This window comes from Rousettus aegyptiacus, unplaced genomic scaffold, assembly GCF_014176215.1.
Source record: "Rousettus aegyptiacus isolate mRouAeg1 unplaced genomic scaffold, mRouAeg1.p scaffold_m13_p_10, whole genome shotgun sequence".
NCBI lineage: Eukaryota > Metazoa > Chordata > Mammalia > Chiroptera > Pteropodidae > Rousettus > Rousettus aegyptiacus.
Genome location: NW_023416285.1, coordinates 3,306,283 through 3,328,700, shown reverse-complemented (window position 1 = coordinate 3,328,700; position 22,418 = coordinate 3,306,283). Strand labels below are relative to the sequence as shown.

The window sequence follows — 22,418 nt, the reverse complement described above, 5'->3', positions numbered from 1 at the left end:
AGCCCGTGGGGAGGCCACGCACCGAGGCGGCGACTGCAGCCACACGTCATGCCGCACTGCAGGCCGGAAGACGCTCCGGTGTGGAATCCGAAGACTCCAAACATTCCTTGGAAGAGGAAACGAAAGCGAGATGCCCCTCCCTGTGCCATTTAGGGGCCGCGTCCGGCTGCGTCTGCAGGACCGGCCGTGCGGGGGCTTCGGCCAGCTCGGGTTCTTCCTCACGCGGAGCAGCGGACAGGTTCGGGGAACGCGGCAGGGTCGGCCGGCGCCCCAAGGGCCCTCCGGGGGTCGTGGTCCTGGCTTGGGAGCGCGGCCAGCACAGCCGCCAGGAGTTGGCTGAACGGAGAAGGGACAGTCGTCTCCCAGACGGGAAGTCGAGGACGAGCACAGGCGGGTGCACGAGGCGTGGAAGGAGAGGGCCGTGGCTGGGCGTGGGGTCTCACCGCGGTCCTGCTCCGCCGTCTCTGCCCGCTCGGGCGCCCCGGCGGCCATGAGGCCTGAGCGGCTACCCGGCAGAGCAGGGGTGCTGGGAGCAGCACCTTTCTCCTGGCATCTCCCCACCCGCCATCCGAAGCGTCCAGGTAGAGGGCTTGGCCGGACCCTGCCGCGGCACCAGGGAGCTCGCAGGGCAGCCCCTGCCTCGGAGCCTCCAGAAGGAACCCACCTGCCGGCACCTGGATTTAGACTTCTGGCCCCCAGAACTGGGAGACGATAAAATCCGGTTTTTGTAAGCCGATTCTCTTGGTGAGGCTGCTTGTTTGCAGCTGCTCCAAGTACCCCATCCTTCTGAATCACAGGCCGAGAGAATAGTCCCAGGGAACCTGCATTTTAACCGGTTCTTCGAGTCATTTCGGTGCCAAACAGCTGGAGGACTTCTGCAGGAGGCTCGTGTACCTGAACCATGTGTCCTCTACTTGGTCCTGAGCCAAGCCACGAGTGGCACCGTCTAAAACTGCAGCCTTCTTTCTCCGGGTCATTCACCTGCAAGTCTGAGCCCTCGATGGCTGAAGGATGCTCCCGACGGCCTTAACCGCCACGTGCAGTCCCTCTGCCCCGGAGGTTGGCGGCTCTCGGGCAGGACGGCTGGGGAAGGTGAGAGGCGGGAGGGGCGGGGAGAGTGGAGCGGGAAGGCAGGCGGTGGCCAGGGTCCCCGGGCAAGGCTGGGAGTTGCCCGAGGACCGAGGGCCGTTCCTCCTGCCTCTTCCCTTCCTTCCCCCGGAGGCGAATCAGATCAAGACTAAGGGAAAACCCCAGTGACTGGGGACATCGCTGTTGGGTTCACAGTTGTAATGCCGCACAATTTTCTGTCTATTGCAATCATTTGTCATCCATCCGCCAGCCACTCATCCAGAAATACACCCTCCCACCCACCATGTGCTATCTGCCCGTCCGATAACATGCCCATCTGCCCGTTCAGTTACTCCTTCCATCCGTCCATCCATCCACCTTGTCCATTCATCATCATCAATACATCCGTCCATCCACACTTTTACTCCTCATCCATCTAATTAGCCACCTAGTCCCCTATCCATTTACCCATTAATCTCTTCACTACTCACCTACCCGCTGATCCCCACTACACTCTCTAGTAACCCACACGCCCACTCACCACCCACCAGTCGTCCATCTCCCAGCCATCCATCCACCCACACACCCATCCATCCCACGCATCCATCCCACCCATCCAGTCATACATCCAACCCCATACGTCCATCCGTCTACTCTCAACCCCATCTGTTCACCCCACATACCAACCGAAGTGTCCGTTTCCCACGTCCATACACCTATAATTCACGCGTCTACCCCCTCGTCCGTTTCTCTCATCCGTTCATCCTGCACACGTATACTGATACAAACACACGTTCATCACCTTTATCCGTCGACTCATTCACCTGCCGTTAACCTGTCCATTTCCTTCCTTCACTATGTGCTCATCCGTCAACCCCCCCATCCCCCCACTGCTCGCCCACTCGCCCATCCACTCACCCATCACCCTTCCGCCTAGCCATCGGTCCATCTACTCACACTTCCATTCATTACTGCCACCCAGCCATCTGGCCATTCATTACTGCCTCCACCCATCGACCCATTCGTCCCCCCATTCTTCCACTCGTCTCTTCTCCTGCGAGGATCGGTGTGCCCGACTGTGCGCCAGGCTCACAGCTGACGGGGTCGCCCCGCTCTGGGATGACGTCCGTGCAGACAGGAAGCAATATGGTGTAGCATTAAGGACCCGGGCTCGCAGCCAGGCTGTTCCGTCCCTCGGTCGGCCACTTACCAGCCATGTGGCCTTTGGAAGCTGGGTTGAAACCCAAGGCCTGCCTGCCTCCAACAGCCCTGCCCTTCCCACTGAGCCCTGTGCCACTCAGGGCGGACGTGGAGAGAAGGAAGCACAGGATGGCTTCCCCACGCTCGGGAGGCACCAGAAAGGCTCACGCTGCCCGGCTCAGACTCCGCGACCCGAGGCGGAGGCACGAAACCGCCACAGTTGGCCCGCGAGCTCACCCGCGTGACGAGCCCCCCGAGCCCAGCTCTCCGTGGCTCAGCGGGAAATGAAGAGCGAACCCCCACGTCCTACCAGGTGTAGCGCAAGACTAATGCAAACTGGCCGCTCACCTCTGCGAGGCAGGCGTGTTTAATTTTCTCGACCGACTTATCAAATGAGTTGTCAGCTTCCTGACCAGAATTCTGAGTGGCGCACGTGAGAGCTCGTGCCCTCCCGAACTCAACCGCCGCAGGCCAGGAGGCTCCGCGATGGCATGCCCGACGAGACTAGGACACTCTGAAATTCGCAGTAAATCGGGCGGGCGGCATTGCTCAAAGGCAGAGCATTGCATTGGACTAACAGGGCACGGTTAGCCATGCCACTAATTTTAAGTCGTTGCCCCAACCAAGGCAGCCCTCTCCCCGATGGCCGCCCTCCCCTGCCCTCCCCGGGCTCCAGGTGGAAACACCTTGGCGTCTACGAGGCCCCGGTTTATTGCACTGGCCTCCGAGGGGCCCCTGCGCGCACACCTGCGCCACCGGTCCTCCGTAAGTCGATTCCCCTTCGCTGTCCCCTCTGGGCCTCCAACTGGTACCACGCCTCTATGATCTCCTGGGAGATGGCGTTTCTTCAAGTGAAAACTCTGCATCACTGGCTGTTCTGCTTGCATACCCCGTCCACTCCTGGGAAGGTCACCTTGGAGGCGATGCTCATCTCACAGGTTCCGACCCAGGCCGTCTCCTGCACGTCCCCACAGTGGCCCGTACACCTCCTCCTCCCAACATCCCGCCCCGAGGCTGGAGCATCCTGAGCACACAGGTCCTGCTAGGTCCACTTCTGTGTCCCCAGCCCCAGTCCGGGATTACGGCATGTCTGTCCAAGGACTGAGTGAAATCTCCTGGAGCTGACACAGTTGGTACCCGGCCTGTGTGCCCCTTGGCGCTTGAAGTCAATAACAGCTTCCTCAATATATGTGGGGAGGCGGGACATCTTCTCTGCCCAGGAGATTTTGCTGGCTGAGAACGTGCCCTTCGCTCGTGCAGGAGGCAGGGAGCTGTGCAGGGGCGGGTCCTGGTCCCTGCGGGCGGGCCGGGTTCACCATCTTAGAAGATACAGCGTTGCTGCTGGTATTTCAGTGTCACCCGGGGGCCCGCCCGCGTTCCCACACTGTCGCGAACGCCGAGACAGGGAACGTGGCCGCTCTGCCCGCCCGCAGCAGGTGGCTGCTCCACCAGCGGCACGCGGTGTGGACGCGCAGACGAGGGACGCGTGGGGCTCGGCACCGTTACCAACTGCGTGAGCTCAGGGACGGAGCCGTATCTCCACGTTACAGCGAGAGAAACGCAACTCACCTGAGCGCACCTGAGCCAGGCTTTGACCTATGACCTCAGGCCCGCCCGGCCCCGGAGCAGGGCATTCTGGGCCCCCTGGCGGCCGTGCTTCCGCGGGGCCGGGAAGGTGCGGGCTGAGGGCCCCCTAGCTGCGGTGCTTGCCTGGGCCTGCCCTGGACACGTCACCGCCCGCCCCCCGTCACCAGCTCGTAACTCTGGCCTGTGCTGTGCTTGTTTGCAGGCTAAGGAGACAGCAAGGGCAGAGCGGCCAACTCCTGGACGCAGAGGGCCAGGCTGGGGGTCAGGCCCGCGGCCAACTGCGGGACGGGTGCAACAACAGCGTCCTCGCCCACGCCTGCTCCCGCGGCTGCAGCAGCTGAGCCGCCACGTGAGGCTGCCCAGCTGACGGCACACGCCCCCGCCCGCCCCCCGAAGCCCCTGCGTGTGCCACAACTGTCCCTGTCTCCCCCTGTCTCCCCCTCCCCCGCCCCCCGACACCATCAGATGCAGGAGCAGCCCTGGGCCCGGAGCCGGGGAGCCTGGGCTCCAGTCTCAGGGCCACAATGATCCCCACGCGACCTTGGATGAGCCTCGCCTGCCTTCCTGCGCCTCGGTGTGCCGAGTCTGCCAAAGGGGCAAGCAGCCCTCTGCCGCCCTCTACAGGGCTCCTGGGGGAATCCAGCGACCTCACAAGACCTTCGACACTCATAAAGCTGTTTACACAGGCGAACGGGGACCCGATATTGGGAGAGGTCTCCCGTCCCCCAAAGCAAGCGGATGGCCACGACTTCGCTGTGTGGTCCTCTTGGCTCCTTAGTGCTTTTGAAAACGCAGCTCAGAGATAATGAACACCTGATGTGTTTGTCCCGCCCACGGAAACACTGTTCCCCAGTCGTGGAGCAGAACCAGAAGCGTCTTCATTTGCATTTCCTGCCAGGCCAGTCCTTCCGACCCGACCCTCCGAGACTGCGTGGCCTGCACACCAGCCCGGTCCCCACGGTCTCCCCGCTGCAGCCGCACTCCCTGCCGGCCCCGGAGGACTGCTTCACCCCGTTTTAATTCCAGCCGGTCCCCCCCACGCCCCACCCCTGCTGGCAGGTAGCTGCGCATTCAGAAGTCCAGTTGCCGACCTCAGTCGCTCCCATAGGGCATCAGAGTTCCCAAAACGCAGTCCACGGCGGACCTCTGACCCTCCGCCCCCTTCCGGGATTTCTTTCCAGGGGAGGGTATAGCATCGTCTCATCAGGACTGTCTACGCGGGTCCCCAGCTGCCGTTGACGGGGGTCCATATTGACAGATTCGGAAGGACGGGTCATTATAGAGCGACTCCTCGGGGAGGACAGTGTGCTCCGCTCGGGAGCAGCTGGTCTCGGGAGACGCCGTGGCGGGCGCGGCGCGGAGGTCACACTCAGCCTCGGCGTCAGGCCAGAGTCAGGAGCCAGCCTGCGGTTTCCTGACCAGACGTCCTTAGGAGAATCCCGGAATCACCCGAGCATCTGTCCCCTCGTTTTAAAACAAGGTCACGAAACTCACCCTGCGGGTGGTTACAGCGCGAAACGAGATCCCGTGGGGGGCGCACCCCGCTCGCTCGGACCAGCCGCTGAGCGGGACCCCTTTTCAGCAGCGGCAGCGGCAGTGTTCGGAGAAAGCGTCCTGGGTCACTTGCTGGGCTGACCTGTTTTCTGCAGAAAGAAGGCTGGTGTTCGGGACTCTCTGGACTTCCCGGTGTCTTCAGTACCTGGACACCTGTCGTCCGATCGTGTGTTTATGTTCCCATCCGGTCGTCACCTTTTACGTTATAAACCAAGCCACGGGGTGTCAGTATCATCCCTTAGGCTTCTCGAGAGACGTTTTAACGTGCGGCGTGGTTTCACACGTTCATTCGCTTCAACGTTCATTGTCGTCCGCCTTTGGCCCAACGCTGTTTCTAGGCGGCGTTGCTCACGGAGCCTGTCGGCCTCTGCGCCTTTCATTTTTCGCTCCCCGTTGGCACTGTCCCGTCCCCTTTAGGGATAACCCATCTCCGCTCTTCACTGTGACCCCAGCAGCGCTTACGATTTCTCAGTGGGCAGCTTCGTGGATTAGGGGGCAGGAGAGACGCTGGGTTTCCTGGCTCTGTTCAAGTTGTCATTGTTCCTCGTTGAGAATAAACTATTTCTTGGACGTTTCTTCCTACAACTTTGTTCTCATTCATGGTCGAGTGGGATGGGGAATGTCCTCTTAGAGTCAAGACCTCAAGTTCAATGACAACACAGACGAGGGGCGGGGGTGGGGATACCAAGGCCGCAATGCCTTTGCTCGCAGAATAAAACCAAACTTGGCAATTCAAAGCTCTCTCCAACTCGATCACAATTTACATTATCACTGTCACTATCACGATTACTATTATTATCATCGTCACCATTATTTTACACTTATAAAGGTGTAATCTACAATCTACGCACTAGGGGAAAATACAGAGAATTCTCCACTTAAAAAAAAAATACTCTTAAAATTTCCTCCAATGATGGGTCAAACCTTTACGCAGCACACCTGCTGCGAACGGACCAGCATTTGACCCACTTTCAGCTCTCACCTGTACACGTCGGAATCGGCTTTCCCAAGGAGCCACTCCACCTCTGCCTGGATGCTGCTGGGTCTCCTGGCAACACCAACCCAAGCCAGGCGAAATCTCCACGCTCTGTCTGCATCTTCTGTAACTTTCTCAACAGCACAGTAGGGTTCTTTTGCCCATGGCTCATCCTCCTTGCCTTCAGGCCAGTGGGAAGGACAAGTTCTCTCCCACCCTCCACCTTCCTGTCCTGGCTCCTCAGAGGAAATCCATAACCTCCAGGACCTCATCTCATTCAAAGGAATGAGACAAAAGTGAGCCCGGCACAGATTCTCGAGGGGGGTGAAGCTTGTTTTGGGTGGTCCCACTGCCACTCCTGGTCCCAGGGCTGTCCTGGAGGCTGCACGAGGGGCGGGGGTGGGGATACCAGCGTAGGGGGCCCAGTCCTCACCCCCTCTTCAGAGCCCTCTCTCCTGAGTCCCAAGTTCCGCATGAGTTTTCCCTTCTCCCTCGTCCCAAACCCCATTCTCGGAGTACAGCACCCCTGTCCGGTATTGGTGGGAAAGCAATCTCATTAAAGAAATACATACCCAAGCAAGAATTTGAGTAGGGTTCACCCTGTGATTTAAAATTCAGGCTCAGTCTATGGCCATGCCTCCCCGGACGTGCCCGATCTCGTCTGGTCTTAGGAGCTAAGCAGGATCGGGCCTGGGTAGTACTTGGATAGGAGACCACCTAGGAAGACCAGGTGCTGTAGGTGTTTAAAAAAATAAATAAATAAAATAAAATAATAAAATATAAAATGAAACGAAATGAAATAAAATATAAAATTCAGAAGCAGTTGGGCAAGCCCTAGACTGGCGGTGCCAACAGAGCCTCCCCTGAGATTCAGCTCCGGCATCTCGGGCCGGCATATAAAAACGGGTCCTATTTAGAGTAAGAGTGAACCCAGAGCTGGGTGCTCTGAATTCCTTCCCATTCGCCAGCAAATACTGCAGTATCTCGTCCAGAATCCCCTTCCCCAAATTTGCCTGAACAACCACAATGTCCCTCCCTGTTAGCCAAGAGGCCCCGCCACCAGCAGGGAAAGGGGGAGCCCCTGCAGAGGCCGCCCGCTGAGGGCCTTGGTCACTCGTCCGCATGTTGACCCTCATGGCCCCTGGCCACCCACTGGCCCTGACCCTCGCTCCATGCTTCCGCCAGGACGACCTCCACCCCTTTACTCCCTCCAGCCAGTAGGGACACGGCTTCCACTTCAACCACAGGCTGGGCCCCTCCCCCCTCCAGGGTCCTCAGCCCAGACATGAGTCAGCCCGTGAGGCAGACGGTGACTTCCACGTCCCCAGGTCTCCAGTGATGGCTAGGGCCCTGCTCCCACAGGGCATCCGCCCCCCAGCATGCTCCCTCCACCCCCACACAGCAGCCGATTTGTTCTCTCCCCAAGACTGAAACCGGAGTTCTACTTTATAAAGAAACAGAGAAATAGACCCGAGGAGGGCACACAGCACGCAGAGGGCAGAGGTCACGTGAGGAGGGGGGGGGGCGGGGACAGCCTGTCTGTCTGTAAACGTCATCAAGCCACTAGCTGGCGGGCCCATCCGCAGCGGAAGAGCCACAGTGACCTTCCTTTGTGGAAGGAGCCGAGAAATCAAACGCGCTCACGCTTGCTCCACAGAAACCCGCGAAGCCACCCCGGCCCTCAGCTCGGTCCAAGAAGACGGGCCAGGACGCCGCCGGCCTGGCGCAGGGGGACGTCGCTTCCGCCCGGCTCCACACGCGTGCGTCCCAGGGGACCCCTCCCGGCCCTGCTCCTCAAGGGCACTGTGCCGCCTTCGCGTGGGGAACCTAAAGAAAGCCTGCTGCGTTAAAGGCAGGTGGCCGGCCACCTCCAGGGCGTCCCCTAAGCATCCTTTCCTTGGCCCGAAGTCTCTTGGAAACAAACATGCGGAGCCGACATGCAAACGAGGCCTCGGGGCCGGACAGCGACTCACCTCCCGCTGTCTGCGAAAAGAAGCAGGATTCTTTTCTGATGTTTTTGTTTGTGAAGTTTTGTTTTGTTCGTTTTCTCCAGAATGTAGAACAGAGCCTCAGAGGAAATCTGAGGATGACAAGCTCAGGGGATGAGGGCTGCCTTTTCCCACTCTTCGGAGCTTCTCCGACAGCTGCCAGCTGAGGGAAACCGACACAGAAGAGAATCAAGAACTCCAGGGAGAGGAGGGGCGGTGGGCAGCGCGGGGGCCTCGGCTCCCAGGAGCCGCGCTGAGTCCGACTGGACAGGATGCCTCCCCCGGGCGCCCCCTGGGAGCAGGCCTGGCCCCCCTCACTTAGTCCTCACCGCACACCCAGGGTTCTTATCATTTTTTTCTTATCGAGCGATTAAAAATCGAAATTCGGGGAGGTTATAGGACTTGCCCGATGTTATTCAGGTAATAAAAGAATCTGGATTGGAACCCAGGCCTGTTTTCCTCAAAATCGGAGCTCTTTTCTTTCTTTCTTTTTTTTTTTTTTTTTTTGCTGGACGACATGCATTTTAGGTGTACAATTTCCTCCACAGTCTCCCCGCTCCACCTCTCCAGGCAAATCCCCGGAAGGTTAAATGAGATGATGCATTTTGAGCAAACACACTATAATGCTCCCTCGGACTGGTGGCGCCGGTGCTACTCCTGCTCTTAAACTGTCACCGAGCCCCTCCCTGTGTGCTGCCTTAAACGGCCCCCGGGGAGCCTGACACCCTATGTCAGGAGGGGGTTCTGACCACCCGCGGCACAGACGAGCAAAAAGGAGGCCGAGCCTCATTCGCTCGTTCACTCAGCAGGTCCGCCTTTGTTTGCCCTGTTCTAGGTGACAAAACACATCAGTGACAAGCAGACACAAATCCTGTCTCTTGGGCCGGCCACTGTGTTTGGGGGGCGGTGGGCAAACAATAAGTAAGTGAGTGAGTGACATGGGATGTTACAAGCTGATGAGCACTTTGGAGAAAAACGCAGCCGGACATGAGGGAGGGGGATTGGAGGGGGGAGGTGGGGGGAGGGGTGGGATACGTTGGGGGGAATTGAGAGGATGGTGGGGGGGAGGTGAGGGGAGGCGTGGGGTCCCAACCAGGGACGGTCTCGCTGAGAGGGTAGCATTTGAGCGAAGGCTTAAAAGAGGCGAAGAAGCAAGTCCCGGGCAGGTCAGGAGAAGGGCGTTGCAGAGGGAGCTCCGGCCAGTGCAAACGGCCTGCGGCAGCTGCACGTGCTGCTCAGGGGCCAGGCTGGGTGCAGCAGGGGGCAGGGCAGGGGGGGCAGGGGGAGGTCGAGCACATCATGGTCCAGTTGGTCCAGTTGGCTCTACCGGGCAGAGAAAGGAGCCTGAGTCTTTTTCAGCCCCAAGGAGGCTTCGAGCAGAGGAAGCGGATGACTGGCCTTACGTCTTTATAGGTCGGACAGACGAAGAAGCCTGCCTGAGGCCACACACCCGGCGAGGGGCGAAGGGCAGGCCACACGGGTCACCGCGGGGTGGCAGCGCTCTCATCGCCGCTTAAGTCGGCCAGAGTCCGTTTCCGTTCTCGGCGGCTGGGAGCAGCGCGGAATACCGAAGCAGGTATCGGGGCCCCGTGGACGGGAGTGTGCTATCTCGGGCAAGGGGGGCGAGTCTGAAAAGGCCCCTCTGAGCGGCCGATGTCTGAGCTGAAAGCCAAATGGTGGCCAGGAACCCTGGGGAGAGTCGAGTGCTCAGGACCCGCGTGGCGCGTTGGAGGGACAGAGACTGGACGGAGGCGGCTGAATGATGGTGAGCCAGGGAGCTGGGGGCGTAGGGTGGGGTCTAGAGACGCCAGAGCCTTCAAGGCCGCGCGGGCCGCGGGAAGGCATCTGGGCTTTCTTCTTAGGGGTGATGAGAAGTCACGGGAAGGTGTTAAGGCAGAAGTGAGTTACACTTTTAAAAAGATCAGTCCGGCTGCTCCGTGGGCAGGCTGGGGAGGGACGTCCAGGCTGCATGGTCCCAACTGTAATTTTCGATATAGACAATAATACTTATTAAAGAGAGTTGTTGCACCATGGGGGTTAGGAATTTGCAAGCAGGGTTCACTGATTCTAGCACGGTGCCTGGCATACGTCGGATGTTCCATTAATATTGGTTGAATGAATGAATGAATGAATGAATATGCTTTGAAAATTGTGAGGCACCACATAAAGGTGAGAGGCTGGGGTTTTCATTGACCATCAACGTTCAAAGCCTTTCCCAAGAGAACCTAGCTCAAAGCAACGGGACGCAAAGGGTTAATGATCACTTACTTCTGAGGATTGTTCCTCTGCTGAGCATTTTCGGTTCTGGTTCTGAGCTAACACGTCTCCTGTGATCTTGCTGGGCAGGGCTGAGGGAGTAACCTCCTGCTAACTTATCAAATTAGCATGTCGGGGCTTCCTGTTAGGTAGCTTCAAACAGCTCATCTGTGCAGCCTGCAGGGCCGTTTTCGCAGCCTGTCTGCCCTGAGTGGAGCCTTTTGTTGTTCTGATACCGCCACTGGCTGGAGAGTTTGGATATCCCGGTTTGACTCTCGGGTCTCATCGTGCAGCATCTGGTACGTAGAAAATGCTAGATTCCTATTTCGATGAACAAAGGAGACGGTTGGTGGCCAGAACACAATGATTTTACTTTCTGTCATCTCTATTCTCTGTAGAAAACAAGAATTTTTTTATTTATCCCTTTTCTCCTTTTTTTTGGTCAGCTATAAAAAAAGCTGTAACTTTCAAATGTGTCTCTTTACTGAAAAGCCTTAAACAATGGACTGTATAGCCAGAGGTTCTCCAACACCAGTATTAAGATATTAGGGACCTCCCAGGCCCCCCACCAAAGGGCCTGAGGATCAGGTTTGACAGCTACAATATGCAGAAGCAATGTCCAAATGCCGCTGTCACCTCCAGTGAAGTTTGCCTGGTCGCTTCCACTGCGCCCGGATCGCTTCGCTCACCAGGCTGACCAGGAGGCCGGACCGCAGAAGCCTGGTCCTGCCCACTCACCTTTGAAAGCCGCCTCTGCTGGAATTCTCACGAGAAAGTGAAGTTCCCGACACGCTTGTCTTCTCCAATCATTTCTCTCTTCCAAATCAAGGTTTCAAGTGAGCGCACCTGATGGGTGAAGCCCGGGTCACATGCCTGCCCTGAATTGCAAAGGAACCTGGGAAGGTGAGTTACCAACTTCTGCTTCAGGGAGGCAGGTATCACAAAGGGAAACTGTTCCAGAGAGTAGGTAGCCGCAAACGACATCCCCCGCAGTCTCTGCCTTACACAGCTATATTCATCTATACAATGTCTGCCGCAGAGCAGGTCCGTGGCAAATGGCGGTGCCTCCCCCACCTCCCCTCCCCCGCCATGCTTCCCTGTTGAGACTCTGATCGTAAGCCTTTGTGCTCAGGTGCCCATGCCTAACTAACTAGAGCTTTGGAAGGAAGAACTAATGAAGCCAACATGCTGAGGTCTACTTTAACTTTAGCGACTGATTTCTAACACAGATACTTGCAAATAGTCAAGGCAAATATGTCTCACGATATTATTCTCTAAAATAAATCTGGGTGCTGACAGTTTAGCGATTATAGCAGAACCCGAGTGTCCCTCGTCCATGAGATGCTTAAAGAGTTTATCTGTTTTGCTTGAGTTCCACCTAGTATGCTTATTTATATTGTTTGTTAAGAAACACATTTAATAATTTAGAAACAATAAGGGAAAATACTCACATATAAAAAGACATAAAAATTAAATGACAAATGGTTATCCTTGGAAAATATTTGGAATTTGAATCACAATAATAAGCAGTTATTATCCCTAATATATAAATCCCTATAGAGTGTTCCAAAATCACAAGAAGAAGAAAAACTTCACAGAAAAATAACAAATGGACAATTCATGGGGGGAAAAAAAATCTTAATTGTATGAAAAGATGAATAACCTTGCTGATATAAGAAAGGTAAATTACTACTTTCGCCTAAAGCTTATGACCAAGACGTAGTAACAAGATTTACTCTCTCCCTTGGAAAATTTTTTAAAAATAGACAAAAGGGACAAAACAAAAGTTTTCAAGACATTGAACATGAGGCAATGAAGGACATCGACCTTGAGAAATGGAAACAGATGAGGAGAGCCCTACGACCCTCACACATTCCGCCTCCAGAGACATTCCAGGGATGGCTGCAGGGCAAGGAGCCCAGGTGGAGCCCAGCGGCTTCCTGAGTTAGGAGGTGTTGCCCACCAGCCAGACTTGAAAACCTCGTAATTCAGGGGTCAACCTGCAGAGTACTCAGAAGGAGCCCATCTCAACAGTGGGGCATGATCAACCATAGACTAGACGCTGCCCTAGTCCACTTCATAAATCTTAAAGCCCTGACTCGAAAGAATCAAAATATTTTCAAGCGCTTAACTGTATCTCAGAGCAAAGCTCCGGGACATCGATAAGAAAAACAAAAATATCTTGCATCTTACAAGCTAATTGGCATTCAATCAAGTAATGCCAGGCGTATAAAGCAGCAGGAAAGATGAGCAAATGAGGAGAACGAGTTATCAATTAGACGCAACCCAGACGTGACGTGACCAAAATTTGGTGGCTGTCACTAACACATTTATCTGAAGGAAATTCATGGCACTAAATGCCTATATTAGAAAAGAAGGAACATCTCAAATCCAGGATCTTAGATTCCCCTGGAGGAAACTTGGGGCAAAAAAAAAAAAAAAAGGCAAATTAAACTTGAAGTATGTAGAATAAAGGAAATAACAAAAATAAGAGCGGACATCAATGAGATAAAGACAGTGGGAAAAGGCAATAAAACTAAAAGCTGGCTCTTTGAAAAGACACATAAATTGCTAAGCCTCTATTTAGGCTGATCAGGAACAAAATAGAGAAGACAGGCCATCGAGATCAGGGATGAGAGCAGTGGGTTCGCTGCAGATTCTCCAGAAATTAAAAGGATAAAAGGAAGTATTCTAAACAGCTTTATGCCAATACGTTAAACAACTGAGATGAGAGGGAAACAATCCTTGACAGACGTAAACGATCGAAGAGCACTCAGGGAGACACAGGTAGCCTGATATAGTCTATATATTTAAAGAAATGGAATTTTTAGTTAAAAACCTTCCAATAATAAAAACTCCAGGCACCAAAATTTACTGGTGAATTCAACCTACTATTTAAGGAAAAAGTAATTCCAGTTCTCCCCATACATTTCCAGAATAGTAAAGTAAAAATATACTTTCCAGCTCATTTTATGAGGCTAGCAATACCTTGATTCCAAAACCATAAAGCCATCACAAGAAGACACAACTCCAGACCAATAGTTGCTGTGAACTTAAGTGTCGGATTTAACAAATTTTAGCAAAAAGAAACCAATATATATATTTTAAAAATAGTATAACACAACCAAGTTGGATTTATCCCAAGAGCACAGAGTTGATTTAATATTCAAAAAACCAATCAATGCTGTTCATCCTATAAAAGGATAAAAAAGAAAAACCATCTGATCATTTCAGTAGATAAAAATGAGAGCGCCTGACAAAATGCGACACCCAAACCTAATAGCAAAGTAGGACTCGAAGGGCCATTTCTGCATGTGATAAAAGGCAGCCATGAAAAACCTACAGCTAACATCATATTTAACAGTGAAAGACAGAGTCAGGAAGAAATCGATTTTATCTGCTCTAACCATTCCTAGTAAACATTGCGCTGGAGGTTCTAGCCCGTGCCATAAGGCAAGAAAAGGAAATAAAATGCATCCACGTTGAAAAAGATGTAAAACTGTCTTTATTCAAAGACTCCACGGTTGTCTAAACAGAGAAACTAATGGATCAATCAAAAAAGCCATAAAATTATTGAGAGAGTTTATTTAGCAAGCTTGCAGGATATAAGAAAGCAAATAAAAAATCAACTGTCTTTCTATGTACTATCAATGGAAAAAAATCAAAAATTTGAAAAGCAATATGATTTACAATAGTATGAAAAACACTTAATACTGTGGGTAAATCTGCCAGAGGCACACGGAAAATTATAAAGCACAGGAGAAGTTCATGGCGAGAGGAGTGGAGAGCTGTATCGTATTTCTGCATTTCCGGCTCGGGAGACTCAACCTTGTTAAGATGCAAATTCTCCCTAAACTGGCCTAAACATTCAACGCAGTCTGACTCAAAATCACGGCCCGCTTTTTGGTAGAAATTAACAAGTCATTCTGAGATTCGTAGGGAAATGCAAAGACCTATCAAAGCCAAAACAGCCTTGTAAAGAACAATACATTCATGCAACGAACATTACCTGATCTAAATACAGCTATAATCGAGAAATGGCAACTGGTGTCAAAATAAACAGATAGAGCAATGGAACAGAACAGAAAGAGTGGAAATCACTGGCTCATCTGTGGATAACTGATTTCTGACAAAGCCGTAAAGGCGAGTGAGTCAGTGGAGAAAGAGTAGCCTTTTAAAAAACGATGCTGTAGCAATAATTGAACATACATAGGCAAAAACAGACCAAAACAAACAAAACCCACTTTTATCTACAGCCTGCACTATACACAAAAAACTCAAAATGGATTATAAATGTAAATGTAAAGCTATAAAAATACAAGTCTTTGTATATATTCGCATACATGTTATACATATATTTCTAGAAGAAAATGTAGGCAAAACCCTTTGCGACCCTGGGTTGAGTAAAGATTTTTTGGATAGCTTTATCTGTGCTAGCCCAAGCCTGGAATAACTCACATTTCCGTCCGCACGGTGAATGGATACACAGTGGGCGGTTTCCTCTGACAGCTGAGTGCAACTCTGCAGTGGTAATGATGATGATGAACTACTCATGCACACGGCGATATTTCCATAATGACAGAACAGGACGGTGGTGGCCCGGGGGTGGGGTAGGGGTGCTTGTCAACGGAGGGATCACCAAGGGGCGCAAGGAAACTTGGGGGGGTGGATGTGTTCATTACGTCGATTTTGGTGATGGCTCTATAGCTCTATTTTAAAACACGTCAGATTGTACATTTTAAATGTGTGCAATTTTTATTTGTCAATTGTTATCTCAATACAGTTTTTTAAATCTTAACATGCAATTTCTCGCCTATCAGACGGATGGAATTCCAAAACTCAGATAATGTATACTACTAGCAATCTGTGGGGAGGCGGGCTTTTCAATTTACACCTCCACCCCGTGTCTGAATGTCCCCATCCCTGTACTCATGCGCGCTAATAAATATTTAAACTTTAATTTGAGCCACCCCAGCTGCCTCTGACCTTTCCATACTGCAGAGTCTTGGTCTGACTGTCTTCATAGGAGCATTCCGTGAGACCACAGATCTTCAAGGGAGGAACGAGCAAACGAGGAAGATGCGGATTTACTCATCGACTCCGTCTTTCCTTTTTTATTCTCCCTACCACTTTGTGCTGCGTGCCTACTGGGCATCAGGCACTGTCCTGGGCCTAGGGGGCACATGGGTCAGGAACCCCACAGAGTCCCTGCTCCAGAGACTGCGGGGCAGACAGTAAACAACACTCGGAGGGACAAGCAGTGTGTCTGGTGGTGATGAGCGTGTGGAGAAAAATAAGCAGGGATGGGGGTGTTATTTCAAAGAGAGGGGTCAGACAGCTCCCAGCGGAAGGTGACGTCTGAGCAGACATCTCTCAGACACACGGAGAGAGTAAGCGTTGGAACGAGGCGATGTGGAAGGGCTGAGAACAAAGCCCGTTCTCCTCGGTGCGTGTCTGGTCTGCCGGAATGATCTCACATCCTCCCCGCTCGGCCCGTCTGCCTTTCCACAGAGCTTTGAAGCAAGTCTTTTCAACCGTTGACGTTTTTGTCATTGTCCCAGGCCTGGCCAAACCTCTCGCCAGCTAGGTGACTCTGAGCGGGTCACCGCACGTCTCTGAGCCTCGTTCTCCTCTCGGGTGGAAGTGGAGATGGTGAGAATTCACTCACTCATCCAACAGATGTGCACTGAGCAGCTTCGTAAGCCTGAGCACGTGCGAGCACCGGGCGGTGCAGGCGCAGGGGACAGAGCCACAGCCTTCCCCGCGTCTCCTTCCGGCCCGGTGGGCTGACAGGTACAAACTACCCGGTGACACGCATTTCGGACGAGACATGGAAACCCACGTAACTTGAAACATGAAATTAGGGCTTCGGGACAAACCACCAGCGTTCCCCGCATATCACACGGGGTGTTCACTCGCAAACGCCGGAAACAGGATCGCCGAGAGCGGAGCCGCGCAGAGGAAGGACCAGGGCCTCTCAGCAGCGAGCTGGGAGCACGCGGCGGTCACCGCAGGCGCCCCGGACCGAGCTCCGCAGATCACGCCATTTCCTCAACTTGCTCCTCCCTGGGGACACAGAGACCCTGGGACCGAGTCCACCCTGCAGCCCCCAGGACCGGTCCCACCACCCTGGCCGCTTTCGCTCCAGAACCTCCCCAAGCCGCCCTCCCGGCACCCGGTTCCTTCTGCTTGCGATGCCCTTTTTTCCCAGCATGCCCTGGTCTGCCTGCCGGGCTCAGGTGCGCTGCACACCCTTGGCGATGTTTTCTTGGGGCGCTCCACAGAGAGAGGGGGTCCTTCCTTGCCACTCTACAACGTCTCGTGTGGTCCCGTCAATGTCTCCTTTGCACACAGAGCGAGCTCCTCTCTAAGAGGCGTGCACTCATTCACTCATTCATTCATTCACCAGACACATGCTTACTAAATATCTAACCGTGCGCCAGCCACCGATGAACATACCGACAGTTGGAGGACGAAGCGAACGATGATGTCGCGTGCGCGCCGGTGCGGAAAGATGGCACCGGTGACGCTGTGCCTCCCCCGCCCCCGCCCGACTGCCGGCCTGCTCGTCACGGCAGAGGAAATTCCACCCCTACCCCATTTACCGCGCTAAGACCTGGTTTTCCTGTTGCATGCGCAGGTTACACGGTCGTTACTGACATTATGAATTTCTGCAGATCACTCACACCCACCCAGGCACAGCACGGTGCGCCGATCAGCGGGAGCTGAGTTTACGGTTTATTATCTTTGCGTGAAGTGGGTTTTAGATACTCCTACGTTATTTCTTTGCTCTGTCGGCGGGGAGAGCGTAGAAGCCAGGGCACCCCAGTGGCCATGAGCACGTCGGGCGCCCCAACTTTGGTTTCTCGTCCTATTAAAAGAGACGAGGACTCCCGGAGAAACGACTCATTCTCAGATGGGGCTGGATGAACCTGGAGCAACTTGCAGTGCCAGAGAAATAATGAATTTCTCCAAAAACAAACAAACAAACACGCAAACAGCCATGATGATGGTATGTTTCAAAGAGACACAGGAGCCAACTCAAATCGTCCCCCGTGGTCAGAATCAAAACAGTCTGAGCCAACGAAATAAAATACTATTGAAGAATTGTAACCCAGAGTATAAAATAAGTACCATGATTCATGTGAATGTAAATAAATATTTAATAAAGGAGTCGGGGAGAAGAGGTAACTCTCCCGTGCGGAGTTCCAAACACTTCACACGACGCCCGCCGTACGGGGGCACAGCGCCCACTCCGCGAGCGCGCTCCGTGCGCGGCGACGGTCTTCCAAAGGGCACGGTCCGGAAGGGCGAGGACAGTGACCTGGCAGCAACGACGCCCGGGAAACACGGCCTCGGCCAGGCGGCCGAGGGCAACGCCGACAGTGAAGGGTGGACGCTGTGCCCCTTTGGTATGAGCAGGACGACAACGGCCCCTGACCTCTGTGGCCTTCCTCTCCAACACACACAGCTCCGCAGGCCATTTCAAAGAGAGCCCCGGGGACCAACCCCGGGCGCTCGTAACGCTGTGACCAAAGGCTGAAGTTCCACGGGACGCAGCGGTCGCTCGGGAGTGCTGTGTCTTTACCCGAGGACGCACAGAATGTAACTACTCGTATCCACGATCGGTGATGTGGGAAAGTAAATGAATGTCTCCAAAGTTATTTAAAAAAAAAATGCATAACTCTCATCGAATCGTGAGAAGAACATCTGAAAAATTCCATATGCTAAAAATAAAGGAAATCTGAACAAAGTATGGAATTAAGCTAATAATTATGTATCATTATTAGTTTATTAATTGTAACAAATGTACCATACTAATATAAGTTGTTAATAATGAGAAAAATTTGGTTCAGGGATATAAGAGATCACTATACTGTCATCTCAAGTTTTCCTAATATCTAAACCGTTCTACAAAATGAAGTTTATTTTTAAAAAGGAATCGAGTGGCACTTCTAGAGATGAAACACACAGACTCGGTCAAAACATCCTGGATGGGGTTGAGAGCCAATTAACCGCTGCAGAAGGGACTCTGCAGGCACAGCTGGGAACGGGGCCGGAGGACAATTCACGGTCTCGTGGGCAGTGCAGTGGCTTTGGCGGCTTTCGGCACGGGCGTGACGAGGTGGATATGGCCGCCTTGGAGCAGATGGGGGGCACCATTCTGGACAGGGTGGAGGCAGGTCTTAGGACCCCTGCTTCGCACTCAAGGAGACTGAGGGTACCGAAGGTACAGTGACTCGCTCGAGAGTTGTAGAGCCAGGAATGAAACCCCACTCCCCTGGTTCCAGAAGCACAGGCTCCCCCTGCAAACACCTTGTTTCCCATGCGGTGAGTTTATAGAAAGCAGCAACTGGCAGGTAACAGAAGCTGTACCAGGAGCCTTTTCTTCCCCCTGCTGGCGACAGGATTCCCTCTCTATCACGTCCTGCCTGTGGGAAAGACCCGCTGCAGTCGTGATCTTTGCCTGGCTCTCGGGACATTCATACCGTGATCTGGTCCAGCCCCAGCGAGCCCGCACGGGCCTCCACCACTGCCGTGAGGATGCAGAGGGCCAGGCGCAGCAAAGCGCTTTGCGAAACTCAGGGGCCCGTGTGCACCCTGCCTGCCGGCCCACGCACGAGGGCTGTTGGTGTCCAGGGACGAGCCCAGGAGAAGGGACCAGGGCTCGCGCCCGTGAAGAGTGGCAGTCTTGGTTTTGCTCCTCAGGAGATCACGATCAGGCACCGATCAACTCGCCTTCTTAAGCCACTGAATTTCCTCAGTTGTAAAGAGGGAAAAATAACTGATTTGAACTGGAGACTCTTTCTGGCCGCTGGAGTAACAGAGGGCAAATCGCTGTTGACCACCACAACACGTGGCCGAAACACGAGAAGGAATGACAAAGAAAAGGTTCCGATGTCAAGCAAAGAAATGAGTTCCGCCGAGAGGAGCATTGTGTAAAACACATTTATTTCTGGAGGTTCCCTCGATAAAGACAGAATATGCAACAAACACAAAACATAAGCACCGAGCGCCTTCGCCTTGGACACACGGCCCACACCGCAGCCAGACGCCGCGGGGACGTGGCCCGGTGGCTGGGCCTCCCGCGGGCCCTCGGCGAGGCGGGGAGGAAGGCGACGAGTGTCCACGGCTGGTCCGGTGTCTCGTTTTGTCCTTGTGAAGCTGAAGACCGTCGGCCACCTGACTCATGGGACCGGATTACACCGGGGTCCTTGAAAGCTGGGGAGGGGGCTGCTGGGGGCCTGGGTGATCTGCAGGTGAAATTTACACCGCAGGTTGTACACTATAAAGACACACACACACACACACACACACACACACACACACACACACGGCTGGACGGGAGAGGAGACATCTCTCTGTCTTCAGACTCCCTGGAGCTTTCCTTCGGGCTAGTCCATGCCTGAGGCCCAGGCGGCCTTCCAGGCATTCAGAAAATTCTTTTTCTTCCTCCGGGGAGGGGCGTGCAGTGAGATCTCTGGCTCCCTCGGATTCCTGAAGATGAAGAGCTTTTCGCCCGTGTTTAACAAGTCAACGGTTTCCGCCCCCACGATGGGCACGGGGGCCAGTTCGCCGAGGGGCTCCAGGGACAGGTGTGGCCACTGTCCTTCCCCAGAGAATGCCACCCTCTCTCGAAGAGGGGGACAGGTCTTCTTTAATATGCTAAAGAAAGAACAGAAGATCACATTGGAGATTTTTGACGGCTGAGCCTCCCAAGTGTCCTGATGGAGTTTCCCAGGAGAATCTCCCTTTTGGTCCCTAGGTCCCCGGTCAAGTGCCATTTGAAAGAAAGGTTTTCCCTCTTGGTCACCAGATTGGCTCTGAACTTAGCTGAAGCCTGGGGCAGTGGCACGCTGCAGACAACTCCTGCTGAGTTTCGTGAGCCTATTGCCATCAGCTTGAAATCGGCCACGGTGGGAGAATTTACACCACAGAAATTGGCACAACTACGAGTCAGAGCTCCCGTCCCTCTCCTCGTCACCAGATGTCAATCATACAGCAGGACACCACTGCCTGTGGCCTTGGCACTACAAGCAGGCTGCTGAAACCTGATCACAAAGCAACAGCCATTAGGCACAATGCCTCTCCAACAGGAGAGATTGACACACACTGGGCGCGCCACCGGGAACGCCTCCGCCCCGCCGTCCTAATCTAGAGCAATCGACGTCCATCCTCCAGTAGAGCGCTTTACATTTGTGACAGCTTGCGTTTAATTTTCTGGGTGTGGGCTCAAAACTGTGATTTAATTCTCGGGGACTACATTCTGCTATCCAGCCTATGATCAGTGCCACCAAGACTTTTATCATGGACGGTTCAGGCAGCTTGGTCACAGCACCTTCGCCTTCACTCCGAGAAATTACAGAAGTGGCAGGGCTCGGGCCAGGCACCAGGTGTCCCTTGGGCCCCCTGCCAGAGCACACGTGTCACTCTAACGCATTACGAGTCTACCTGATGCTACTCTTTCTCCGGATCCTCCCCAGCGGAAATGCAGGGGACACTGGGTCGATCCGACACCACCCGCCTTAGCTTTCCTCCGTGCAATAGCTACGATCAAAGGGGAAAGACACCTGGTCGCGAAGAAAGCACTGGCCTGGGACTTCAGGGGCATAAAGGGGATAGTCAGATGCCCCAAAGCCCAGGCCAGTGTCTCCAGTTGCATCATCACCTCCACTTTCTAGAAGGCTGGGAGGCTCAGTGCGACAGGAAAGGAAAGGACCTGGCCAACTATAAAGTCAGAACGGCTCTAAGGAATTAGTCCCCTTCTAATGATGTCCCATTTGAAATTTCCCATTAGGTAAAACACATGCGGTAATTAAGATGCTAATAAAGGGAAAGCGAACAGTCTCCCATGGGTAGCTAGAGTCTTATCTTCAGCTCTGCAGGAGGCCACTCGAGTAAAGGCTGTGGTCTGCAGGAAAGGAATGCTGGAACGTTGGCTGTAAGCCACCCTTCTCGGTCCCCAGCGCCTCCAGCTCACGGGCAGCCCGGCTGACCTCCCCAGCCCACCTCCAGCTCACGGGCTGACCTCCCAAGCCCGCCTGAGCAGGTGCCCACCATTACCTCTCCTTCCTCCGACGAGCCCACAGCATCTTCTCTTGCCCTCTGCTTATCAGCTCTCCGCGCAGTCTGCTTTCTAAGGCTTGCCACCAGCCCTGGTGTTTCCTGAAGGCACGAGGCAATGTCTTATGCTTTCAAAAAGAGCAGGACTGTCCCGTGACCTGAGATCCTAAAAGGTCTAGGGGCTCCATCCTGACACGAGGACTTCGGGGTGCTCACTGTGTGTTCTCTCACCCACTCAACGCACATTGATCAAGAACCTTCTCTGGCCTCGTCATGGCACAATCTGCCCTCAAGGGGTCCCCGGTCCAGCGGTCACAGGCCGGTAACGGTGACATCGACCAGACCGAGGAAGGCTGCCAGGAGGTGGGGACGCTTGGCGTCCCAGCAAAGGGAGGACATGGAGCGCTCGCCAAGCAACGGGCTCGGTGTGCTGCTCGTGGCCCTGGGCGCAGGCCGGTCAGTAAAGGGTGGTGTGGAGGCGAGTCCAGCGTGCGGGGCTCCAGCCAGCCCCACTCCGCCTTGGCCGCTTCGCGCCGCCGGCCGGGGGTGGACATGGTCATGCTCTACAGTCCTGGTGACGGCCACTCTGAGTGTTCCTGCCCTGTCCCAATCAGCCTGCCCGTGACCCCGCATCAGCTTCCCTCACCAAACTGGCCTAAGGGGCAGCCCCATAAACAAGGTCCTCATGGGTGGCCCTCAAAAAGAGGCGGCTTCCCTGGGACTAT

General features: G+C 54.0%; 2 protein-coding genes and 1 pseudogene across 4 annotated transcripts in view; 2 read left to right on the top strand and 1 right to left on the bottom strand.

Moving 5' to 3' along the window:
- STK32B (serine/threonine kinase 32B) overlaps positions 1 to 4,196 on the top strand; it is a 121,702-nt gene extending 117,506 nt beyond the window's left edge. Inside the window, exon 12 of the mRNA XM_036227493.1 lies at positions 4,058 to 4,196. Within this exon, the coding sequence (XP_036083386.1) occupies positions 4,058 to 4,196 (139 nt within the window). The remainder of the gene's footprint in view (positions 1 to 4,057) is intronic.
- A 2,812-nt stretch (positions 4,197 to 7,008) lies between these two features.
- LOC118609129 lies at positions 7,009 to 7,127 on the top strand (annotated as a pseudogene).
- Positions 7,128 to 19,562: 12,435 nt separating this feature from the next.
- Positions 19,563 to 22,418, bottom strand: part of EVC2 (EvC ciliary complex subunit 2) — a 60,725-nt gene continuing 57,869 nt past the window's right edge. For 2 of the 3 annotated variants that reach the window (XM_036227492.1, XM_036227490.1), the window contains 3 exons: positions 21,694 to 21,795; positions 20,036 to 20,295; positions 19,563 to 19,883 (listed from right to left, as the gene is read on the bottom strand). In XM_036227492.1, coding sequence (XP_036083385.1) covers positions 19,831 to 19,883; positions 20,036 to 20,295; positions 21,694 to 21,795 — 415 coding nt within the window. In that variant the 3' untranslated portion in view covers positions 19,563 to 19,830. Of the gene's footprint in view, positions 20,296 to 21,693; positions 21,796 to 22,418 lie in introns of all 3 variants that reach the window. The other variant, XM_036227491.1, reaches the window with a different exon arrangement.